The sequence below is a fragment of the Papio anubis genome, chromosome 3 (assembly GCF_008728515.1).
Source record: "Papio anubis isolate 15944 chromosome 3, Panubis1.0, whole genome shotgun sequence".
Taxonomy (NCBI): domain Eukaryota; kingdom Metazoa; phylum Chordata; class Mammalia; order Primates; family Cercopithecidae; genus Papio; species Papio anubis.
Window position 1 is genome coordinate 74,185,105 of NC_044978.1, and position 18,557 is coordinate 74,203,661.

At 32.9% G+C, this 18,557-nt stretch overlaps 1 protein-coding gene across 1 annotated transcript in view; it reads left to right on the forward strand.

Moving 5' to 3' along the window:
* Window positions 1-18,557, forward strand: part of LOC101012701 (bifunctional heparan sulfate N-deacetylase/N-sulfotransferase 4) — a 145,761-nt gene that overhangs the window by 83,290 nt on the left and 43,914 nt on the right. Inside the window, exon 4 of the mRNA XM_031664316.1 lies at window positions 16,437-16,619. Within this exon, the coding sequence (XP_031520176.1) occupies window positions 16,437-16,619 (183 nt within the window). The remainder of the gene's footprint in view (window positions 1-16,436; window positions 16,620-18,557) is intronic.

Below are 18,557 nucleotides of genomic sequence, written 5' to 3' on the forward strand. Positions count from 1 at the left end.
TTATAATCTTCCCTTCCCTGATTCTTAATATAATTCAGATTAAAAGTCACAGGGGTACTAATTTCTATTTATCTGATTTCTTTCTGTATCACAAAAAAATCATGTTTTATTTCTGAGTCTATCAATTTTTACACTAAACAAAGAGTTTGCTGTTGCTTTCCAAAGTGTCTCACATTAGACCCAGATATTCTTAAAGGTCTTTATAAATAATCTAATTTCTCTCATTTAAAACTTGATTTTGAATTCAGATTCTTTAAGAATAAATCTTTAGCATATTGAGGAATATTGGATTTTACATTAGCCTCTTTTGTTACTGCATTGTTGTTTTCACAATCTGAAAGCCAAAGTGTAATTCACAATGGATTAGTGGCCATTATGTATCTCTTAAAAAGAAACTACATAGGTATATCTGCTAGATAATTCCACATATTCACTAAATGGCATAACTCTGTCTTATCTTTTTCAGTTTTCTCTGTTCTCCTGTGAGTTCGTTTGTTTGCAAGCAATTCATAAAGCTAAGACCTCTCTACTCCCACAAAGAATTCAAAAATTCAGTTTGTTATTTTTCCAACAAGCAGACTAGGAGATCAGGAAATCTGAATAACCCAGCATCATGTACTTGCTGGATTTTTTTTCTCTCCATCACTTCTTCATTATTTATTCCTTATTTTCTTATTGAATAAAGCAGCATATAGTATCTCAGAATAAGAGAAATAAATTTTCCCATCAGCAGAGATTGGTTCTATCAAAAACTACGTGATAATGAGCACAACCACAAACTGTAAACATAATTTTTTTTTTTAATGTTTATAGTACTTCACAAATTAGAAAATACTTGGTGGCACACAAACTTTTTTGTTATATTGGGTTTAAAATGTGATTGCTGTATCATAAATACTTATTTCTCACCATCATTAACTGGCAATTTGATATTTTCACAAGAAATAATGAATAACTTTCAGATGAACAATAAACAGCTACCGTAAAGTGTTTTCTGCCTCCATCCAAAGAGTTCCTCAATGAATTCAAGGATTACCTCTATACTTTGAAGTATTTGAAGTACACTCAGTTCCATTATATTCCAAGAAGGAAGAAGTAGGACAGCGACATAACTCAGCACTTCTTGACTTTTTCTACCACATAAGACAGTGATGCCCTGCACCTAGCCATTCTTATATTTTTCAAATACTTTCTTCAAAGTTTGAAAAACTGTCTGCCAATGACCTGAATTCACCTAACAGGCATGTTTTCTTTGGCAAATATATTATTCATCATTTAAAAATTGTAAACATATTAGCAAAATTTACATGAAATCTTTTGAAATATAGCATAACTTTCTGTTGGAGAGTAGAGAGCAAAAGGTGACTTCCCTAGTTCGATATTGACATCACCACTCCCTATTGTCTCAAACATGAATGTGATCTTTCTAGAAATGTGTACCTGTTTTTTGTATTTTTTTAATTCATAGGCTTTACCTGCTCAGTTATAACTTGATTGCTTGTCCCTTACATGCAACTGAGTTTGTGATTCCTGCTCTGTTTTCACTAGAAACTATACAGAGCCCAAGATAAAGATGTATAAAATTTATTTTAAAAATGTATAAAATTTACTTCAGATCCAGATATGCTCACAGTTAGTGGAAGAAATAATTAATTACTTAAAATACAGTAAACAGTATCAGAAATCCATGCTCAAAATCCTATGGGAATACAGAAGAGAAAGAAAAAAAAATCCACTTATATGTTGCCTGTATGACCATTCATTGAAAAAATATTACTAAGAAAACATTTAACTTTTTTGTCAAATAAACTGACATAAAAATACGAGAAATCTATAAGGGCACCAAATTAAGGCACAGAAACAATTTTCAGGCATACAAATTACTTTGTTTCAGGACCAGAAAGGTCATGAATATATTATAAAAAGCATTGAATTCTGAGACCATTTGTCATTATTAAAATTAGTGCTCTGTCAACGCAAAATCTAGCTTTCAGCAATTATTTGTTACTGCAGCTGTTTGTTGAGTTACTGTGTCCAAATATTCTAGGAGATCCAGCAGCAGTGAATGGACAATGCTTTTTAATCTATAATAGCAGACTATAATCTGTAATGGTAGACTGTCAGCATGTGACACATGTTCAACACTCAAATCTCAAAGAACTTGTGTGACAGATAACCAAGGATGGAGATGTTTTAGTACTGGGAAATGGACAGTTGACAGGAACACTTTTGTTCACAATGCTATTCATGTATTTAAAAATATAGCCTGTTGGCATACAGATCAGATTTTGACAACTCAGAAATTATCGAACATTTTGCTAGTATAATAAAAAGACTGAGACTAGCAAAACCCATATTTATATCAGCATACAAGAGAGTAGAAAAGAGGAAAAAGGCAGACAGGAGGGAAATACAGAAGAAAACAATTTTAGTTTCTCAGATCGTCTTATATATAAAGTGCAAAACCACTCTGAGCTTACTATCTCAAAATAGGGTTGGCCTCCAAACCAAATTCGTTTTAGCCGCCTGGTTCACTTTAATCAAAAATTTAATACCTCTATTTTTAAACATCGTGATATGTATTTTGATAGTGTCGATCATGTATTTCAAAAAATGATTTATTCTAACATGCTTCATTTAGCATAAGCCGCAGAACCATTCATATGCTTTCTATGACTTCTTTACTAAAAGGCAATAAAGACAAAAAATGCACTTTCAAATGAGAAATTAATACTTTTAAAAATTAATTCAAGTCAACATTAGAAGTAAATATTGGTGTAACCTTTCTTAAAACAAGTTTTGACATAGATATAAGCATTATTTCTGTTGAGATGTTTAGACAAAACATTTTTAAAGGTGCTACATCACTGTGGAGACTTAAAGAACTATTATTAGAACGTATATGGTATATAAGTTTGTTGAGAACTCTCACGTGTGCTACATTGAACCATACTTCCTCTAAAGTAGGGAATTTTGTAAGATCCCTTAGCCAGAATTTATAATTCTCTAGCAGTTTTCAGTTATAAGAAGATTATAGATGTTTCAAGCTAAAAACTGCAATTATAAACACAAATAAAGTTTTTTCTTCTCCTCCCAGTGCTATCTCTTCCTGCCTCCCCAGCAGCTTGGAGTTGGTATGTGTGCACACATGCATGTGTGAATAAGTGTGCAAGTTAGTGTGTTCAAGTTCGATATGAGAGCGTAATAATGTGTGTATGAACAGATGAGTGAGTGCGCAAAGTCCAGCGTCAGCTCTGGGCAGCAAATGTACTCATTATCATAATAATCTTTCTCATTATAAGTGGGGTTTTCTAAAATTAGTATAAGCACCCTGGCATTCTTTTGATCAGTGTGAGCATGGCATGACTTTCTCTAACTCTTGACTTCTAATTCATATGAGTCTTTATTTTGTAGGGAGTGTCTTGCAGACCAGGGGTCCCCAACCCTGTAGGTGAGTGGGGGGCGAGCTAGCACTACAACCTGAAATATGCCTCCTGTCAGATCAGTGGTGGCATTAGATTCTCATAGGAGCATGAACCCTATTGGGAACAGAGCATGCAAGGGATCTAGGTTGCGGGCTCCTTATGAGAATCTAATGCCTGCCGATTATCTAAGGTGAAACAGTTTCATCCGAAACCACTCCCTACTTCCCCCTACTCCAACCATCCATGAAAAAGTTGTCAAAATTGTCTTCTTGGTCCTTGGTGTCAAAAAAGTTGGGGACAACTCTTATAGACATCAAATATCTGGATCTTGTTTGTTTTCTTAACTTATGTATTTAGACAGTTTATGATTAAAGTGATTATTGATACGGTTGAATTATTTATACCAGTTGTATCTGTTTTCTACTTTTTGCATTTGCTCTTGCTCTTTCTGTTTTGACATTTCTGGTTTTAATTGAACATTTTATAGAATTCCATTTTATCTCTTCTTTTAACACATCAATTATATATTATTTTAATCTTTCTAGTGATTGCCCAGAGTTGACAATATACATTTTAAACTAACCTAGACAACTTTAAAATAACAGTATACTGTTTCCCAGATAGTGCTGTAGTGCAGGTCCCTTATAACTCAGGATCCCCAATGCTTCCTTGTCATTTCTTAGGCCATTTCTGTTAATCATTTTACTTACGTGTATGCTATACTCACCCAATGCATTACTTTTATTGCTGTATACAGTCATCTTTTAGATTAAGAATAAAAATATAATTTTACCTTTATTCCTTTAAACACATTTTCTTTCTTTATGTTGATTTAAGTTTCTGAACTGTATCATTTTTCTCTGCCTAGAAAGCTTCATCTGACTTTTCTTTTTTCAGGGCAAGTCCACTGACAAAGAAATTCCTGTTTTTTGTTTGTCTATGAGTATTTATTTCTCATTCTCTTTTGAATAATAACTTTGTTGGATATAGAATTCCAGATTGGTAGTTTTTAGCTTTTAACATTTTAAATATTTTATTCCACTCTCTTATTGCTTGCATGGTTTCATATGAAAAATTCCCTGTAATTCTTGTCCTTGTGTGTCAATAGGTAATGTTTCTTTTTCCTCTGGCTTTCTAGGTGTGTTTTTGTTTGTTTATTTGTTTGTTTGTTTTTGTATGTTTGTTTGGTACTTATCCTGCTTGGTGTTCCCTGAGCTTCCTGGATTTGTGATATGCTTTATGTCATTAATTTTAGAATATTTTCAGCTGTCATTACTTTAAATTTTCTCCTGCTCCACTCTCTTTTTTCCTATTCTGGCATTACAGATATATTACAACTTTTGATATTGCCCCTTACTTCTTGTATGTTTATTTCTGTGGTCTTCTTCATTATTTTTTTTTCTCTTTGTACTTTAGTTTGGGAAGTTTCTCTTTACCTCTCTTCAAACTCACTAATTTGTTCCCTGGCCATGTTGAGTCTATTTGTTAATAACTGACTGACTAGTTAACACCAGTTCACTAAGTATATGTCCACTGTGGCTGACACTCAAATGCTGCACTTCTCAGGGAGGCCTATGTGGTTCTTCAGGAATCATAGCAGTGATGTTTTCTACCCATATCCTATCGCACAAGTATACGCAACTCTTTTTGCCCCCTTAAGGCCCACATGTCATAAAGCCTCTTACTCATTGAGATCGCTTGCTTTGAGGGGAGTCTTCTTGCTTGAAATTATGTGCAAAATAACTCGAGTGGAGATACTTTCCCTAGTGTCACCCTGATCCACAGGAAATTCATGTGTTTTGTCATGAAAAGCTAAGTTTGATCCAGAGGAAAACTTAAAAACAAAATCCTTCTAAATTATTAATAGGAGAGGGAAGAGAGGAAACGTGTGAGAAAATTTTGATCCTTTTTTTCTTCTTTTAAAACAACACACTGCATATCCCTTCCTTCATTATTGTCACTTATCAGAATACTCCCTTGACATTTGAGGGAGCAGAAAGTATATGAGTTTTGTAGAATTAAAGAAAAATATCTAAGTAATTGTCAATGCTTCCTAATGCACTTTGGTAGAAACTTTAAAATGTACACTTCAATATGTAAACATATTTTTAGTATGATCTACTTGTAGTCATACTGAGTTGTTTAAAATATTATAAAAATATATTTTGGAAGATTGAAACTGTTACTAATGTAAAGAAAGCACATTGGGAGATCATTTCAATCCGTGTCTTCCAATCATTACAAACATGTCTCTTATGCCACTGCTCTTTGATTCCATTTATTTGGCAAATACTCAAGGCTAGAATAATTCAGCTGTCTGTTTCCTCCAGACCTATAACTGGCTTCTCATTGGTGTACTGCTGGAGAATAGCATGCAGATTAGAGGCTGTATAAATTTATATGGGCTCATCTGGACCCTCAGAGCAGCCGCAGCATGTTTCTGTCCTCCCTTGTTAGCTCACTGTGTGGTTCCTGGTAGTCACTATTTTGAGCTTTCTGTTCCTCTCAATCTTTTGTTTCATTCATCACTTTATTGTTCTCTATTTAGGTGAAATTACTCCAGTTTCTATCCAGTCACCTAAGCCAGAAACCTGAGTATCCCTTTGATCTTTTCTTTTTTTTTCATCCCTGACATCAAATCAAATACAGATCATTGGAGATTCAATATCTTAACATATTTCGAATCTGTTTAATTTCCCTCCTTTCCCATTGTCACTGTTCAATTAGTCACCACTTCTCAATTATACACCTACAGCAACCTTCTAAATGACTCCCCACCTCCAGTCTTCACTCTTCTTCATAAGACAGTCAAGATCTAAGAATTTGTAAAATCCATATCTGACTATGATCCCTCCCTACTCAAAATCCTTCAATGGTTCCTTATTGCTCTTAGGATTAAAGTCCAAGCCCTCAACAGTTTAAAAGATTTATATGAGCTTGTCTCTTTCTTTTCCTTTCATGAACCACATTGTATAACTTTTAGTTTCTAGAAGGCACTGTGTTGCCAATTGCTTTTCACTATGCGTTTCTGTCTAATACATAATCTCAGCCCCACTCCTACTCCAACCCACCATCTCACTTTAAGTTTCTCTGCTCTTCCTTGAGACCTTAGTTCCCATGTTTCTGTTTCAAGAAGACCTCTGCAAGTCTTAGATCAGTGCCCTGCCCCAAGCAGCTGTGTGATATTATAGAACAATAGAATTTCCATTTCACATTGTATCATAATCTGCTGTTCTCTTTTTTATATTCCCATTTGACCCTAAGCATCTTTAGGCAAAACTATGGATAATTTATTTAGTATTAAATCTCTAGTTTCTTATATACTGTCAGGCACCTATTAAGCATTTAATAAATGTTTCTTAATTGGTTGATTGCTTGAATAACTAAATGTGACATTATTTTCTTCACTGAAAACTGTTGAACTCTATTTGAGGCTGTCAGTGAAGCTTACACTGATTACTAATGGACATGTTTTCTCCACCCCGTGGCTGAACTGCCCATGATTATTCCTGGGGTTATGAATTTGCACTTCAGTGACTTTTATGTGGCATCATTGCAACATGGTTGAAAGGGAGATTTAATCTCTTAAAAACAGTAATGGTAAATAACTCAGATGGAAAGCAGCTTTGGTTGTCTCCCATCATATAAAATTGGGAGATCTTTGTTGAAAATCAGGGTATTCTAAAATGCAGTTGCCAGGACATCTAAAATCCCAGTTCTGACTTGCCTACTAAAAGAAAACAAAACACAAATATATGCAACAACTATATGGTTGTGAGCATGTGTTGCCTTTTAATGACTAAGCCTTTATTAATGTACAAGAAAAATGGAGAGTAAAGCGTCTGCTCACTGAAATATAGCAGGAGCCTTCTGTTCTCAGTTAGAACAGCTGCCCTATTTACTGCTGCTTTGACAAAGTCACTGCCCAACTTCTCTATTCAGGAAGATCGGTGTTTACACCCTAGCCAGTCTTGAATCAAAACAGTTCTGATTTGTTAATAATGCACTAACCAAATATTATGATGGGAAAACTGGGACACTGGTAAATAATCAGATGCAGAATGGAACTTCAGTTGCATTTAGTCTGATAATGGAAATGGAAAACACAAATAAAAAATGTAATTTAACAATTCATTGTATCCTGTTAAATGCCAGCTGTTTTCAGGGTTTTAGGATAGTGTTTTGTTTCTCCCCTCGTGTTTTCAGACCTTGGGGAATAATTGGAAAGCAATTAAATTACTCCATATTTTCTGCTGGCAAAGAAGTTTATGTTATCAAGGATTTATTTGTTCATTCAACAAATATTTTTTGCATACCTATTATATGCCAGGTATTTTACTATGCATTGAAGATACAGCAGTAAACAGCAGCACCAGAGTTCCTGTATTCAAGGAGATTAAAATGTAACGTGAGACTGAGAGAATAGCCGATAAATACCCAAACAAATACATAATATGTCAGGTAGTGAGTAGCCTGAAGGGCAAGGGAATGGGGAAGACGGATGGGGGTGCTCTTTGATTTAGGTGTGTAGAGGAGGGGCAAAACAAGGCATCACCTCATCATACTACCCTTGAGTAGTGTCTGCTTCTCAAATCTACTAATTGAACTTTTAAAAATGAAACAAAGGATTCCATTTAACAATCTCTTCCTATATTGATTTTTAACTGCAGCTGTCAGAGGTGATTCTGATGGATAAAACTTGCATGTATTAGGATTAAGTTTTAGTGTCTTATTACACAGCCTGGGGACTATAGCGAATAATAATGAATATTATACTTCAAAATAGCTAAAAGAGGATTTTAAATGTACTAATCACAAAGAAAGGTAAATATTTGAGGTAATGGATATGCTAATTAGCTTGATTTGATAATTCCACAATGATGTATCAAAACTTCACATTGTACTTCATAAATATACACAATTATTATTTATCAATTAAAAATGAAATAAAACTTAAAAATAACACAAAGACTACAAAAGAATTTCATTTATTAGGTATCAAAGTTAGTCATTTTCACTCTGGTATACATGTATCCAAAATTTTCTGGTTTAACCAGAAATTATAACATCATAGGCCTTGGTATATACGAATGACAGCAGAGGAACAAAGAAACACTGGTTTTGCTTACAAAATATATTATCTATTAGATATAAATAAAATAAGTTACATTATATTTGATATATTAATTATTCTAAATTTATTTTAACTGAATATCCATGGTGATAATATACAATGTTTTTCATTTTATAAAATATTTTGGCATACCTCAACTCATTTGGGCATCACAACAAACCTGTAAACTAAATTATTGTTTTCATTTAGCCATAGAGATGTCTGAGATTCAGAGAAGTTAATTGATACAGTAATGAAGAGCCAGTTCTCAGGCGTAGGCATTCTAATTCCAAATTTCATGTTTGTATTGTTCCATTGTGTGCAAATCAAAACAATATGAATATTATAGCAGTCTGATTTTTTTTATATTTTCAGATTTACAAAATACAAACTTCTGGAATATTTTAATCAATATCCTTTTTTATTTTTTAACTCTTTCATTACTATTATTTTCATCATGAAGCCCGCTCCAAATTAATAACCAAAAACTTAGTTTCTCACACACCCAAAAAAAGATTTCCTTTTAACAGTCAAGGATATGGGATGTTACAACATCAACTAGGAATAGTGATTAATTATAAATGCTTGTGATGATGCACATCTTATATGAAATCACAATGAAAGTCACATGGAGCAATAGAGCTCCTGTGCTTAGGGAAGTAGCCTGAGTGGAAAGATCAATAACTGAAGTTTATTGTAAGTGGAGATTTAAAGACATGAACTAAACAATTCTTAGTAGCTTAACCTTTTTACTGCTCATCTGACCTACACATGGTGAGATGTGTTTGATTCTGGAGCTTTTCTTCGCTTCCTTTTCTCCCTTCCTTTTTCCTTTCATTTCTTTTTTCTCTTTCTTTCTTTCTTTCTTTCTTTCTTTCTTTCTTTCTTTCTTTCTTTCTTTCTTTCTTTCTTTCTTTCTTTCTTTCTTTTCTTTCTTTCTTTCTTTTCTTTCTTTCTTTCTTTCTTTCTTTCTTTTTCTTTTCTTTCTTTCTTCTTGTTTTTCTCTTATTCCTTTCTTTCTTTCATTTTCTTTCCTTCTTTATTTTTTCTTTTTCCTCTCCTCTTTCTCTTACTTCTCATTTTGTTTGTTTGTTTTTTGAGACAGAGTCTTGCTGTCACCCAGGCTGCAATGCAGTGGCGTGATCTCGGCTCACTGCAACCTCTGCCTCCAGCGTTCAAGCGATTCTTCTGCCTCAGCCTCCTGAGTAGCTGGGACTGCAGGCACCCACTACCATGCCTGGCTACTTTTTGTATTTTTCGTAGAGACGGGGTTTCACCATGTTGGCCAGGGTGGTCTCGAACTCCTGACCTTGGGTGATCTGCCAGCCTCAGCCTCCCAAAGTGCTGGGATTACAAGCGTGAGTCACTGCACCTGGCCTATTTCTCCTTCTAAATGTAGTTCTTAGAGGAATAAATCTTGAAACATCTACCTAAATTAATAAAGTGTATCTATTTAAATTGGAAGATCAGAGTTACTTTTTATTTTTAGAACACATTTCTTAGTGGAAATCTATTATTATGTTCCATTGTGAAAAAGCTTGGCATCTGCTTTTAGTGCTGCAAGAGAATTAAAATATTTCCAAGTGAAACAATCATTTCTTTCTTCAGTACTTGTTATCTTGAAGTGTCTACAGTCAGTAATCAGCTGAAATGTATGTGTGTGCATAGATATACATATTGAAATATCAAATTTTATTTTCATTTCCAAAAAAGTAAAAATATGTAAGTGATATTTTAGATTTAATCCATTCTAGGAAAAGCTTATGAAGAAATATCATTAGTTGCAATATAGAGTTGTTATAAATAAAATTTACCAGGTAAATAAAATAATAGAAGATGAAGCAGAAAATAGATGGAAGTTTGATGAATTTGTCACCAAAGTTCTAGGAGAACCATGGAATAAGAAAGAATACTGATTCTAAATTCCTATGCCCAGCTTTGCGCACACACGTGTGTGTGTGTCTTAATAACACTTAATGTAAGAACTATTCTCTTAACAAATTATTAAGTGTGCAATCTGCTTGTTGACTACTTTGAATGCCGGATTTGCTAGAATTCCCTATATAACCTCAGATAGGCCACCTGAAACCCTTGATCCTCATTCCCTTTTCTCATAAATAAGATAGTTTCTTAGTTCCTAGTAACACAACAAAAGTGCACATAAATCCACTTTGTAAAATTATATAAGTAAATTAACATTCAACAACATAATATGTTAAGATCAATCATTAATCAATGATTCATTGGAGTGTTTTGTTTTTAAAAAAACAAAGTGATGTATCCAAATAGTAGACTACAAGCTGAGAGCCATTTTTAGATTGAGTGAAAGATTAACATAGTTATATTAGGTTTGGACAAACTTTCCTTACTTTTGATATCTAAGAACATAGATGTTAACGTTTACCAAGTTATTAGTTGCCCAGGCCTGAAGAGTTGCCTAAGACTGGGTTGCCTACAATTATTACCAATAGTTATGTGTGTTTAAATCAAGAAGTGTTATTGGCACTCATATTAGTAATGCTAAGCCTAGTCTGACTCTTAATATCCCTTGTGTGGTTCCAGACTATTTTTAGAATAAAATAAAGACACAAAATTACCTTTTATAAGAAAAATGTGAGTACAATGCCAAAGCCCATCAGATGAGCCATCAAGGATGTATTTCCCTATATTCCATCTACCTTCACATTTTATGAGAACTAAAAGCATAATCAATAATTTAACAAGCTAATGGACATATTTTTAAACACAATTGAACTATTCTGAAAAGCAGCACGCTGTCAAAGCCACAGAGGCAAAAATGGAAACTGCCTGCTAATATTTAATACCTATCTTGAAAAATACTGTGCTGCAGCATGAGCACAAAGCAAGCTGCCCTAAAACAGGGTGCCTCTCTCCTTGCTCTGCAAAGCAGCTATCCAACAGCTCTGCAAAGCTGTTGTTTCCTTCTGTGTTTGTGATTGTGCATTTTTTTTCCTAGGAACCAAATATCTGACTATTCTGTAAATGATTTGACTTTTAAAGGCACTGTAAGGCACAGGACTAAATACCTAAATATTCAATGTGTACTTTCACTAAAAATGTATGCTCTAAAAATGATTTTTAATTCCAATTTAAAAATGCTGTATAATATATTCTGGCTACTGATATTCGTGATCATACAGTTTACAATACCATTCTATTTGTCACACAAGTAGGAAAAGCAAGGAAACTCTTCTGGTCTTGGCAGTGAAAATATTCTAACTCAACTTGGAGAGTAATGCTTCATTCTGTGGATAAAATAAGACCTTTCACTTTTATTTTGATCTTCCCTTTTTTCTTCTCTTCTTATATTTTGGATATTGGCAGCTTCATAAGACAAAAACAAAATGTTAAAAAGAACAATTAATTGTATAATTTTTAATTAAACACTCAGGGGGATAACCAGTTGCCTAATTTATTTACCACCATTCCATTTGTCCTATGACAGTGTGTTTACCCACAGTTAAGGATTATCCATAAAGTTCAATTATATTTACTCAATTTCCTATCATCAAGATTTATACATTATAATACGTAAAGCTTCCTTTTTCCTTGAACTTTAGATACATCATTAAACAGATTTATTTCATAGGTAATGTCTTCCCAAATTTTGAATATATGTATTGTATCTGACAATCAGGTTATGAAAAACTGCTTATATTTCTAATGAATAGACTATGAACGTGCCCATAAGCTTGCTTTTATATTTTTACAACAGATAAGAAAGTTTAGACTTGTTTTATGTTTGGTTATAATGAAGTTGAGAGCCTTGAGAGTTGAGGGAGAAACATAGGTAGAAGTGCCAACAACAAGATAAAGGCAGTCCAGAGTGCTTGATGACAGAAGCAATGGCACCCAGACCTCGGTGCCCTCTTGGAAAGCCTGCTGCAATTGGCCTACTGAAATTAGCACTTACTGAATATCTTATTCTCCAATGCGTCCATTGAACAAGATGTCCTTTCCTGTCCTTTTCATATGAAAGATGAAGCTCTGCTTGTTTGAATCAATGCATATCTCTGAGCGGCAATATTTCAAAGTTCAGTACGCTGTATATATAAACCATTTTTATCCATGTAGTACTGTCATACTTTCCCCAGATGATACTTTTGGGAGTACACTATTGAAACAGATTATTTTTAATATGCAATAAGAAAATAATAATCAAAATAAATATATAAAAAAACAAAATAGACAGTAAAAAATAGTAGCAACATAAGTCTGTGAAAAATTATTTGCTATCTCATACCACATGTCTTTTGAATTCTCTTATTTATGCCTCAACAACATCCATTTTTAATTTGTCTTATACACTTACACTCTCTGAAATAGGTTTTATTTTGTTTGTTTAAAGAAGCCATTTGCCCAGAAATGCTAAAACTCTTAAAATGCTCTGTCTGCACAATAGGTGATTTTAGCAAGCCAGATATGCACAGTTAAGCTGTGCTTGCAGAATTGTTTTTCTTAAAGTGCAACCAATTGACCATATACCAGCACTAATTTGTTTCTAACCAGTAAGGCATGTGCACATGTTGTCCCATACAACAGTGATTGCAACCAATATGGACAGGGTGCTTGTTTTTATTCTCAGTAAAGGAAAATTTAAATGCAGCAGCATGCCTCAGCTTAGAACCACGTATCTCCAGACTCTGCTTTCTTTCAAAGACAGATTTTCCATTTGCCCTGCATTCAGTTTTACCCTTTTTTTTTTTTTTTTTTTTTTGTCATCAAACAAAGCTTATCCTCCTAAGAATGTTCTGGAAAAATGACTTAAAATCACTCTGCTACAAAAATCTTTTAAAAGTCTATATTAATACCCTAACGAAATGATAATATACATCTGCTTATGATATAAAAATACTCTTTACGATACTCTCAAAGTAATATTCTTATTTATAATTTTGTCAGACTTTAGACTCTCACAGGTGCCTTACAATTCCTTCTTAAAATAACAATGCTAAGAGGGCAGGTGGTAGATTTCTAGGACATTATTATATTTCTTCAGGCATTTAGCTGGCAGCCTGGTTTTCATACTATTTTCAGTCCTGGGAAACCATAATTATCCTGAAGCATGCTACTTACACTGTCTTATTTCTTAATTACAGCAGTGACATGAGATAAATGCATACTTAATGGGATCAAATGCATATTATTTTGTGGTGATTATCAAGAAGTTCTCATGACAACAGTGGCAATTATATGGTCATCAACTACTGATACCATGCTATGTTACAGAAACTCTGTAACTAAGTCCCGCCAAGAGGGAACTTTCTATTTGAGATAAAAGAATTTAAGGGTGAGAGATTGGCCAATTTGACATTGGACAGTGTTATGTTTATATAATTTATCTAGGTAGAAATTTAAGTTAAACCCCTAAATATTAGTTGATACAATGATTTTACTTGAGCTTCATATGGAATCATTTAAAATTTTTAAATGTTTTAAATTTTACTTGAGATTCCATATGAATCTCAATTAAAATCATTGTCAACTAATATTTAGAGGTTTAACTTAAATGTAAAGGGATTAAGAGGCTTAACTTAAGGGGTTTAACTTAAATTTCTACTTAGATAAATTAAATAAATAATATTTTTTAAATATCTATTGTCTTTTTTGATGATTCAAATAAAATATTTGAATATATTCCAAGGATAAAAAATGGACTAGAAATATGATAGCAGTGATATTGTCTTCAAAGATAAATTTGCAGTCTATTAGTAATATTCTTCTCAGATGCTATAATTCACTGTCTTAAAAGATTTCATTTAAGGTTTCCAAAATATTTTTTTCATTCCAATGTAAAAAGAAAAATAAAAACTTTAAGCTGCCAAGATAATACTTACATAGTTTTCTACTGCCTTCTATAAAAATATGTTCTTTGTCTTGCTTTTTTGTTGTTGTTGAAAAGGGCAAAAGGAAAAAATGATGGATGTCAAACTCAATGTATATACATGTTTTGGCGAAAGTTTCAGTTACATGTCAGAATTGGGAATCTGACTGCCTGGGTTTAAATTCCTACTCTGCCACTGACTAGATGTAGAACTTGAACAAGTTGCTTAACTGCTCTGTGCTTCATTTTCTTCATCTGTAAAAAGAGACAATAGCAGTAGTTACCTGTAACAGCGTTGAGAGGATTTAATTATTTCATCTATGTGAAGGGCTTGTAATCCTGCTTAGTACATAGTAAGCAAGCACTATATGAATTTTAGCTATGATTTTATGTAAGTTAGGGACATTAAAGCCACATTCTCTTCTCTACCTTCAACCATGATGAGGTGTGACTTTGATCATTTTAACAGGTTTCCTTCAGATATTTTTTTCAGTATTCTAGTATGACACATAATAGAGAATGTGTTTTCTACAATAAAAAGGGCATTCAAACAATGAATTGATATCTATCAGATTGGTCAGTGTAATATTGATCAGTGACATATATGCCTGTATTTGTTTAAATGATTCCATATGAATCTCAAGTAAGACCATTTTATCAACTAACGTTTAGGTGTCTTTAACGCATAGAGGGGTTTTAACTTACAGTGCCTTGCCAGAGTAGATTTTCTAAATTCTGGTACAAGGTAATGCTTCTATTATTTTTTAAGATAAAAGACCTCCTCTTTAGACATTTACAATTATCCAGTGACATATTAGATCATGGGAACCGAAGGTCTGCGTATAGTCTTTATTGCATGGCTAATATCTAACCAGGTGTCAATAAAATTAACATTGGAATAGTTTTGCAAACCCATTTTATTTCCAAATAACTATACCATGAAACATAAACCCTTAAAAAAAGTGTCAGCGAGTTTTCATACAAAATATTAGCCATGAGACACTTCACTTTTCTTCTATATTATTTTTCTGTTCAGCTTCAGATGTTACATTTGTTCTAATATTATTATTTATAACCTTATTTTAGCCTTGCATTTCTAATAAAGTTAATAAATTATTTCATTATAATATTTGGGTTGTTATAAAACATTTACAATATAGATCAATACAGTAAATAGTAAAATGAATTTTTAAGATAATTAAATTTGAAAATATTATGAAATTGAGGAACAAATACAAAATTATGCTTGTCACAAAGTAATGAACTCTCTTTTTTATGAGTTGCATAAACAATCTCTGCAATTTAAATCAGAATTTTGCAATTTCTCTTTTATTTAGTATTTTTTAAAATCCCTGCTGCAATGCCTAATTAACTAAATATTAGATAATGTTTGTAATAACATTTGAATTTTTGGTTGCTCTTTCAATACCAAGTAATCTAATTTCACTTTTTCTTTGTCTATGATACACAAAAGAACAACACTGAAATGCCATGATATTTTTAGGGTTAATATTGGGGTATGAAAAGTTGTAAAAGGATTAATGAATGGGGAAGAGTTTCTGGCTAAATGCAATCAGTTTCTGTGCAAACATTTACAGTCTCTACTGCAATAAAATTTGTTTAATAAGACCACAGAGAAACACGTTTTCTTGAGTCTGATTCTATTTCAACCTGTACACATATCTACACCAGAAAAGTTCTGGAAAATTTGTTTAATTTTAGAACTGGTCTAATATTAGTTCTTCACTGGTCTGAAAGTTACTAGATTGAATTTGATGGTATTTGTTCCACAATAAGCAAAAGTGAGATGCAAAGTAACACTATGCTTCTGAAGAACAGTGAGGAAATGACACTCTCAATTTCAATTTTAATTTTAAAAGTGAGTTTAAGTGTTATTTTGTGATTAAAATTAAATGTGTGGCTTTCCACTTAAAAAGATCATTGTACTTCTTGTGAAATTCCAAAGTGAGGCGAAGTGCTGCCTGGGGCTTGTACTGCTGATTTTGAGCTTAAGCATATGATATTTTTGTGGTCATTTTTATTTATCTTTCAGATCAGCATTTTCATGACCCATTTATCAAACTATGGAAATGACCGCCTAGGGTTGTATACCTTTGTGAACTTGGCCAACTTTGTGCAGAGCTGGACCAACCTGAAATTGCAAACTCTGCCTCCAGTGCAGCTGGCCCACAAGTATTTTGAGCTTTTCCCTGAGCAGAAAGACCCTCTATGGCAGGTAACATTTAACATTCTCTCCTGGGGTGGAAGGAAAGAAACTAGCAATTTGTGAATGTATAATTTGTGTTAAGAACTCTGCTGGACATTAAAACCGGAATTTAACTGCAAATCCTCTTTTATACAATAGTTTTATTCTCTTCCTCAACAATTTTTGCTTATTTTATAAATTGCATTTTTTGCTTGCTTTTCTGGGTTTTTGTTTGGTTGGTTGCTTGGTTGGTTTAAAATTTTTGCTTTGAAGATGTTGTTTTATTGTTGGTGTCTCCTCCAAGCTAATCATTTTAATTTGCATGCAGTGTGAGCACTAACTAGCAGTAAAATGGTTAGACAGTAGATATCTAGAGAAATAAAAACCTAGAGCCACGGGAATCTAAGACTTATAATTAGACTTTGATATGTATATGTACAACATTGTGTATATAAGAAAGGAAAAGCAATTTTACCTTGTATCCATATAGAGTTAATCTCTCAAGCCTATCTTCTCTTTTCTTTAAATGTAACAAATATTTCACTAACAGTAGAACTACTGAAAAAGAGAATTGTCAGTGTTAGGATTGTTTTTACTAATAATTCAACTTCATATGAGGCCACTTAGCCTGGATGCATCAAATGTAAACTATCTGCTTCTTGGCAGTTATCTAGGACAATGTTGCCTCCCATTTTCTTGCCTCTTTATGCATCAGATTACATCGACCCACAAAATCAATAGGCTGGCTGCAGAGAGCAGATCAGATAGTCCCCTGCCAAGCAGTCGGTTGAGAAAGTAGCATCACCATTAATGAGAAATTACTGTGAAACAGACTTTTTGTCATCCTCTTTCCCTCTCTTCAGGACTATTTGTTTCTCTTTGTTTCATAAATCATATTACATGCCACTCTCTGTCTACACTGTCAGAAATGCATCCAACACATGTTCATTGTCTATCTGTTATGTGTAAGGTAAGGCTAGATGTTCTAGGGCATGCAAAGAACAAAATACATTTTTTCTTAAAGCCAGTGGAGAGATTTCTCATTATTCACTATCATATGTTTCAAATGTGTTTTAAAACTGATTGCTATCATATGTCATATTATATTCTGATAATTTATTAAGCAGCTTTTTACTATTTGTGTTTACATTGAACTACACATTCTATTTACCATTCCAATAAGTTACTTCACCATCTACCATTTGATATGCAATTTAGAAAGACAGATAAATAGATAGAAGCATAATTATTATGAGCATATATCCACACACAAAATAGAATTGTATAAAGACAAAGCATGTGTCCCACAAATGGTGGTTATTCAAAAGATCTCACACACTTTTATAAAATTGATAAATTATTGATGGTAAATCAATTCTTTTGTCACAAATGTTTATATAAAATATATCTATAATATTTATGGTACAGTAATAGTAAAAATCAGACAAATTAACAAAGATTTTAGACAGCTTACATAGAAAGAATCCTTCAATGGCCTCCAGCTCCATCTCTACTCTTCCTCTATCTGTAGAAAAAGGAAAAAGTTTTTTTTAAATGATGAACTGAATTTCTTGATATTGTTTGAACTTTTTAAGATAATTGTATTTATTAATACGTTTGGATATCAGTGACACTTTTCTTAAAAAATAAATATAATCAAAGATATGCCAGCTCCAATATGATTTGGAAAACATGATGATTCTAAGTATTGATTGGAGGTTTGTTAAATATGGAATACAGTGCTGGTAGATTAGGGGTGTAAATGGAAATCAGAAATTAAAGTATGGGATTATTCTTTCAGAAATCATATCATTCTTGGAAGATATAAGAAATATATATTTATATATAATTTGCCAGTGCTGATAATTTTAATTTCACATGATATCATAGGGGTAAGTCCCTAGGAAGTTCATCATAACAGAGAGAATAACTCAGAAAAGATAACGTAGAGTTTACAAATTTTCATCA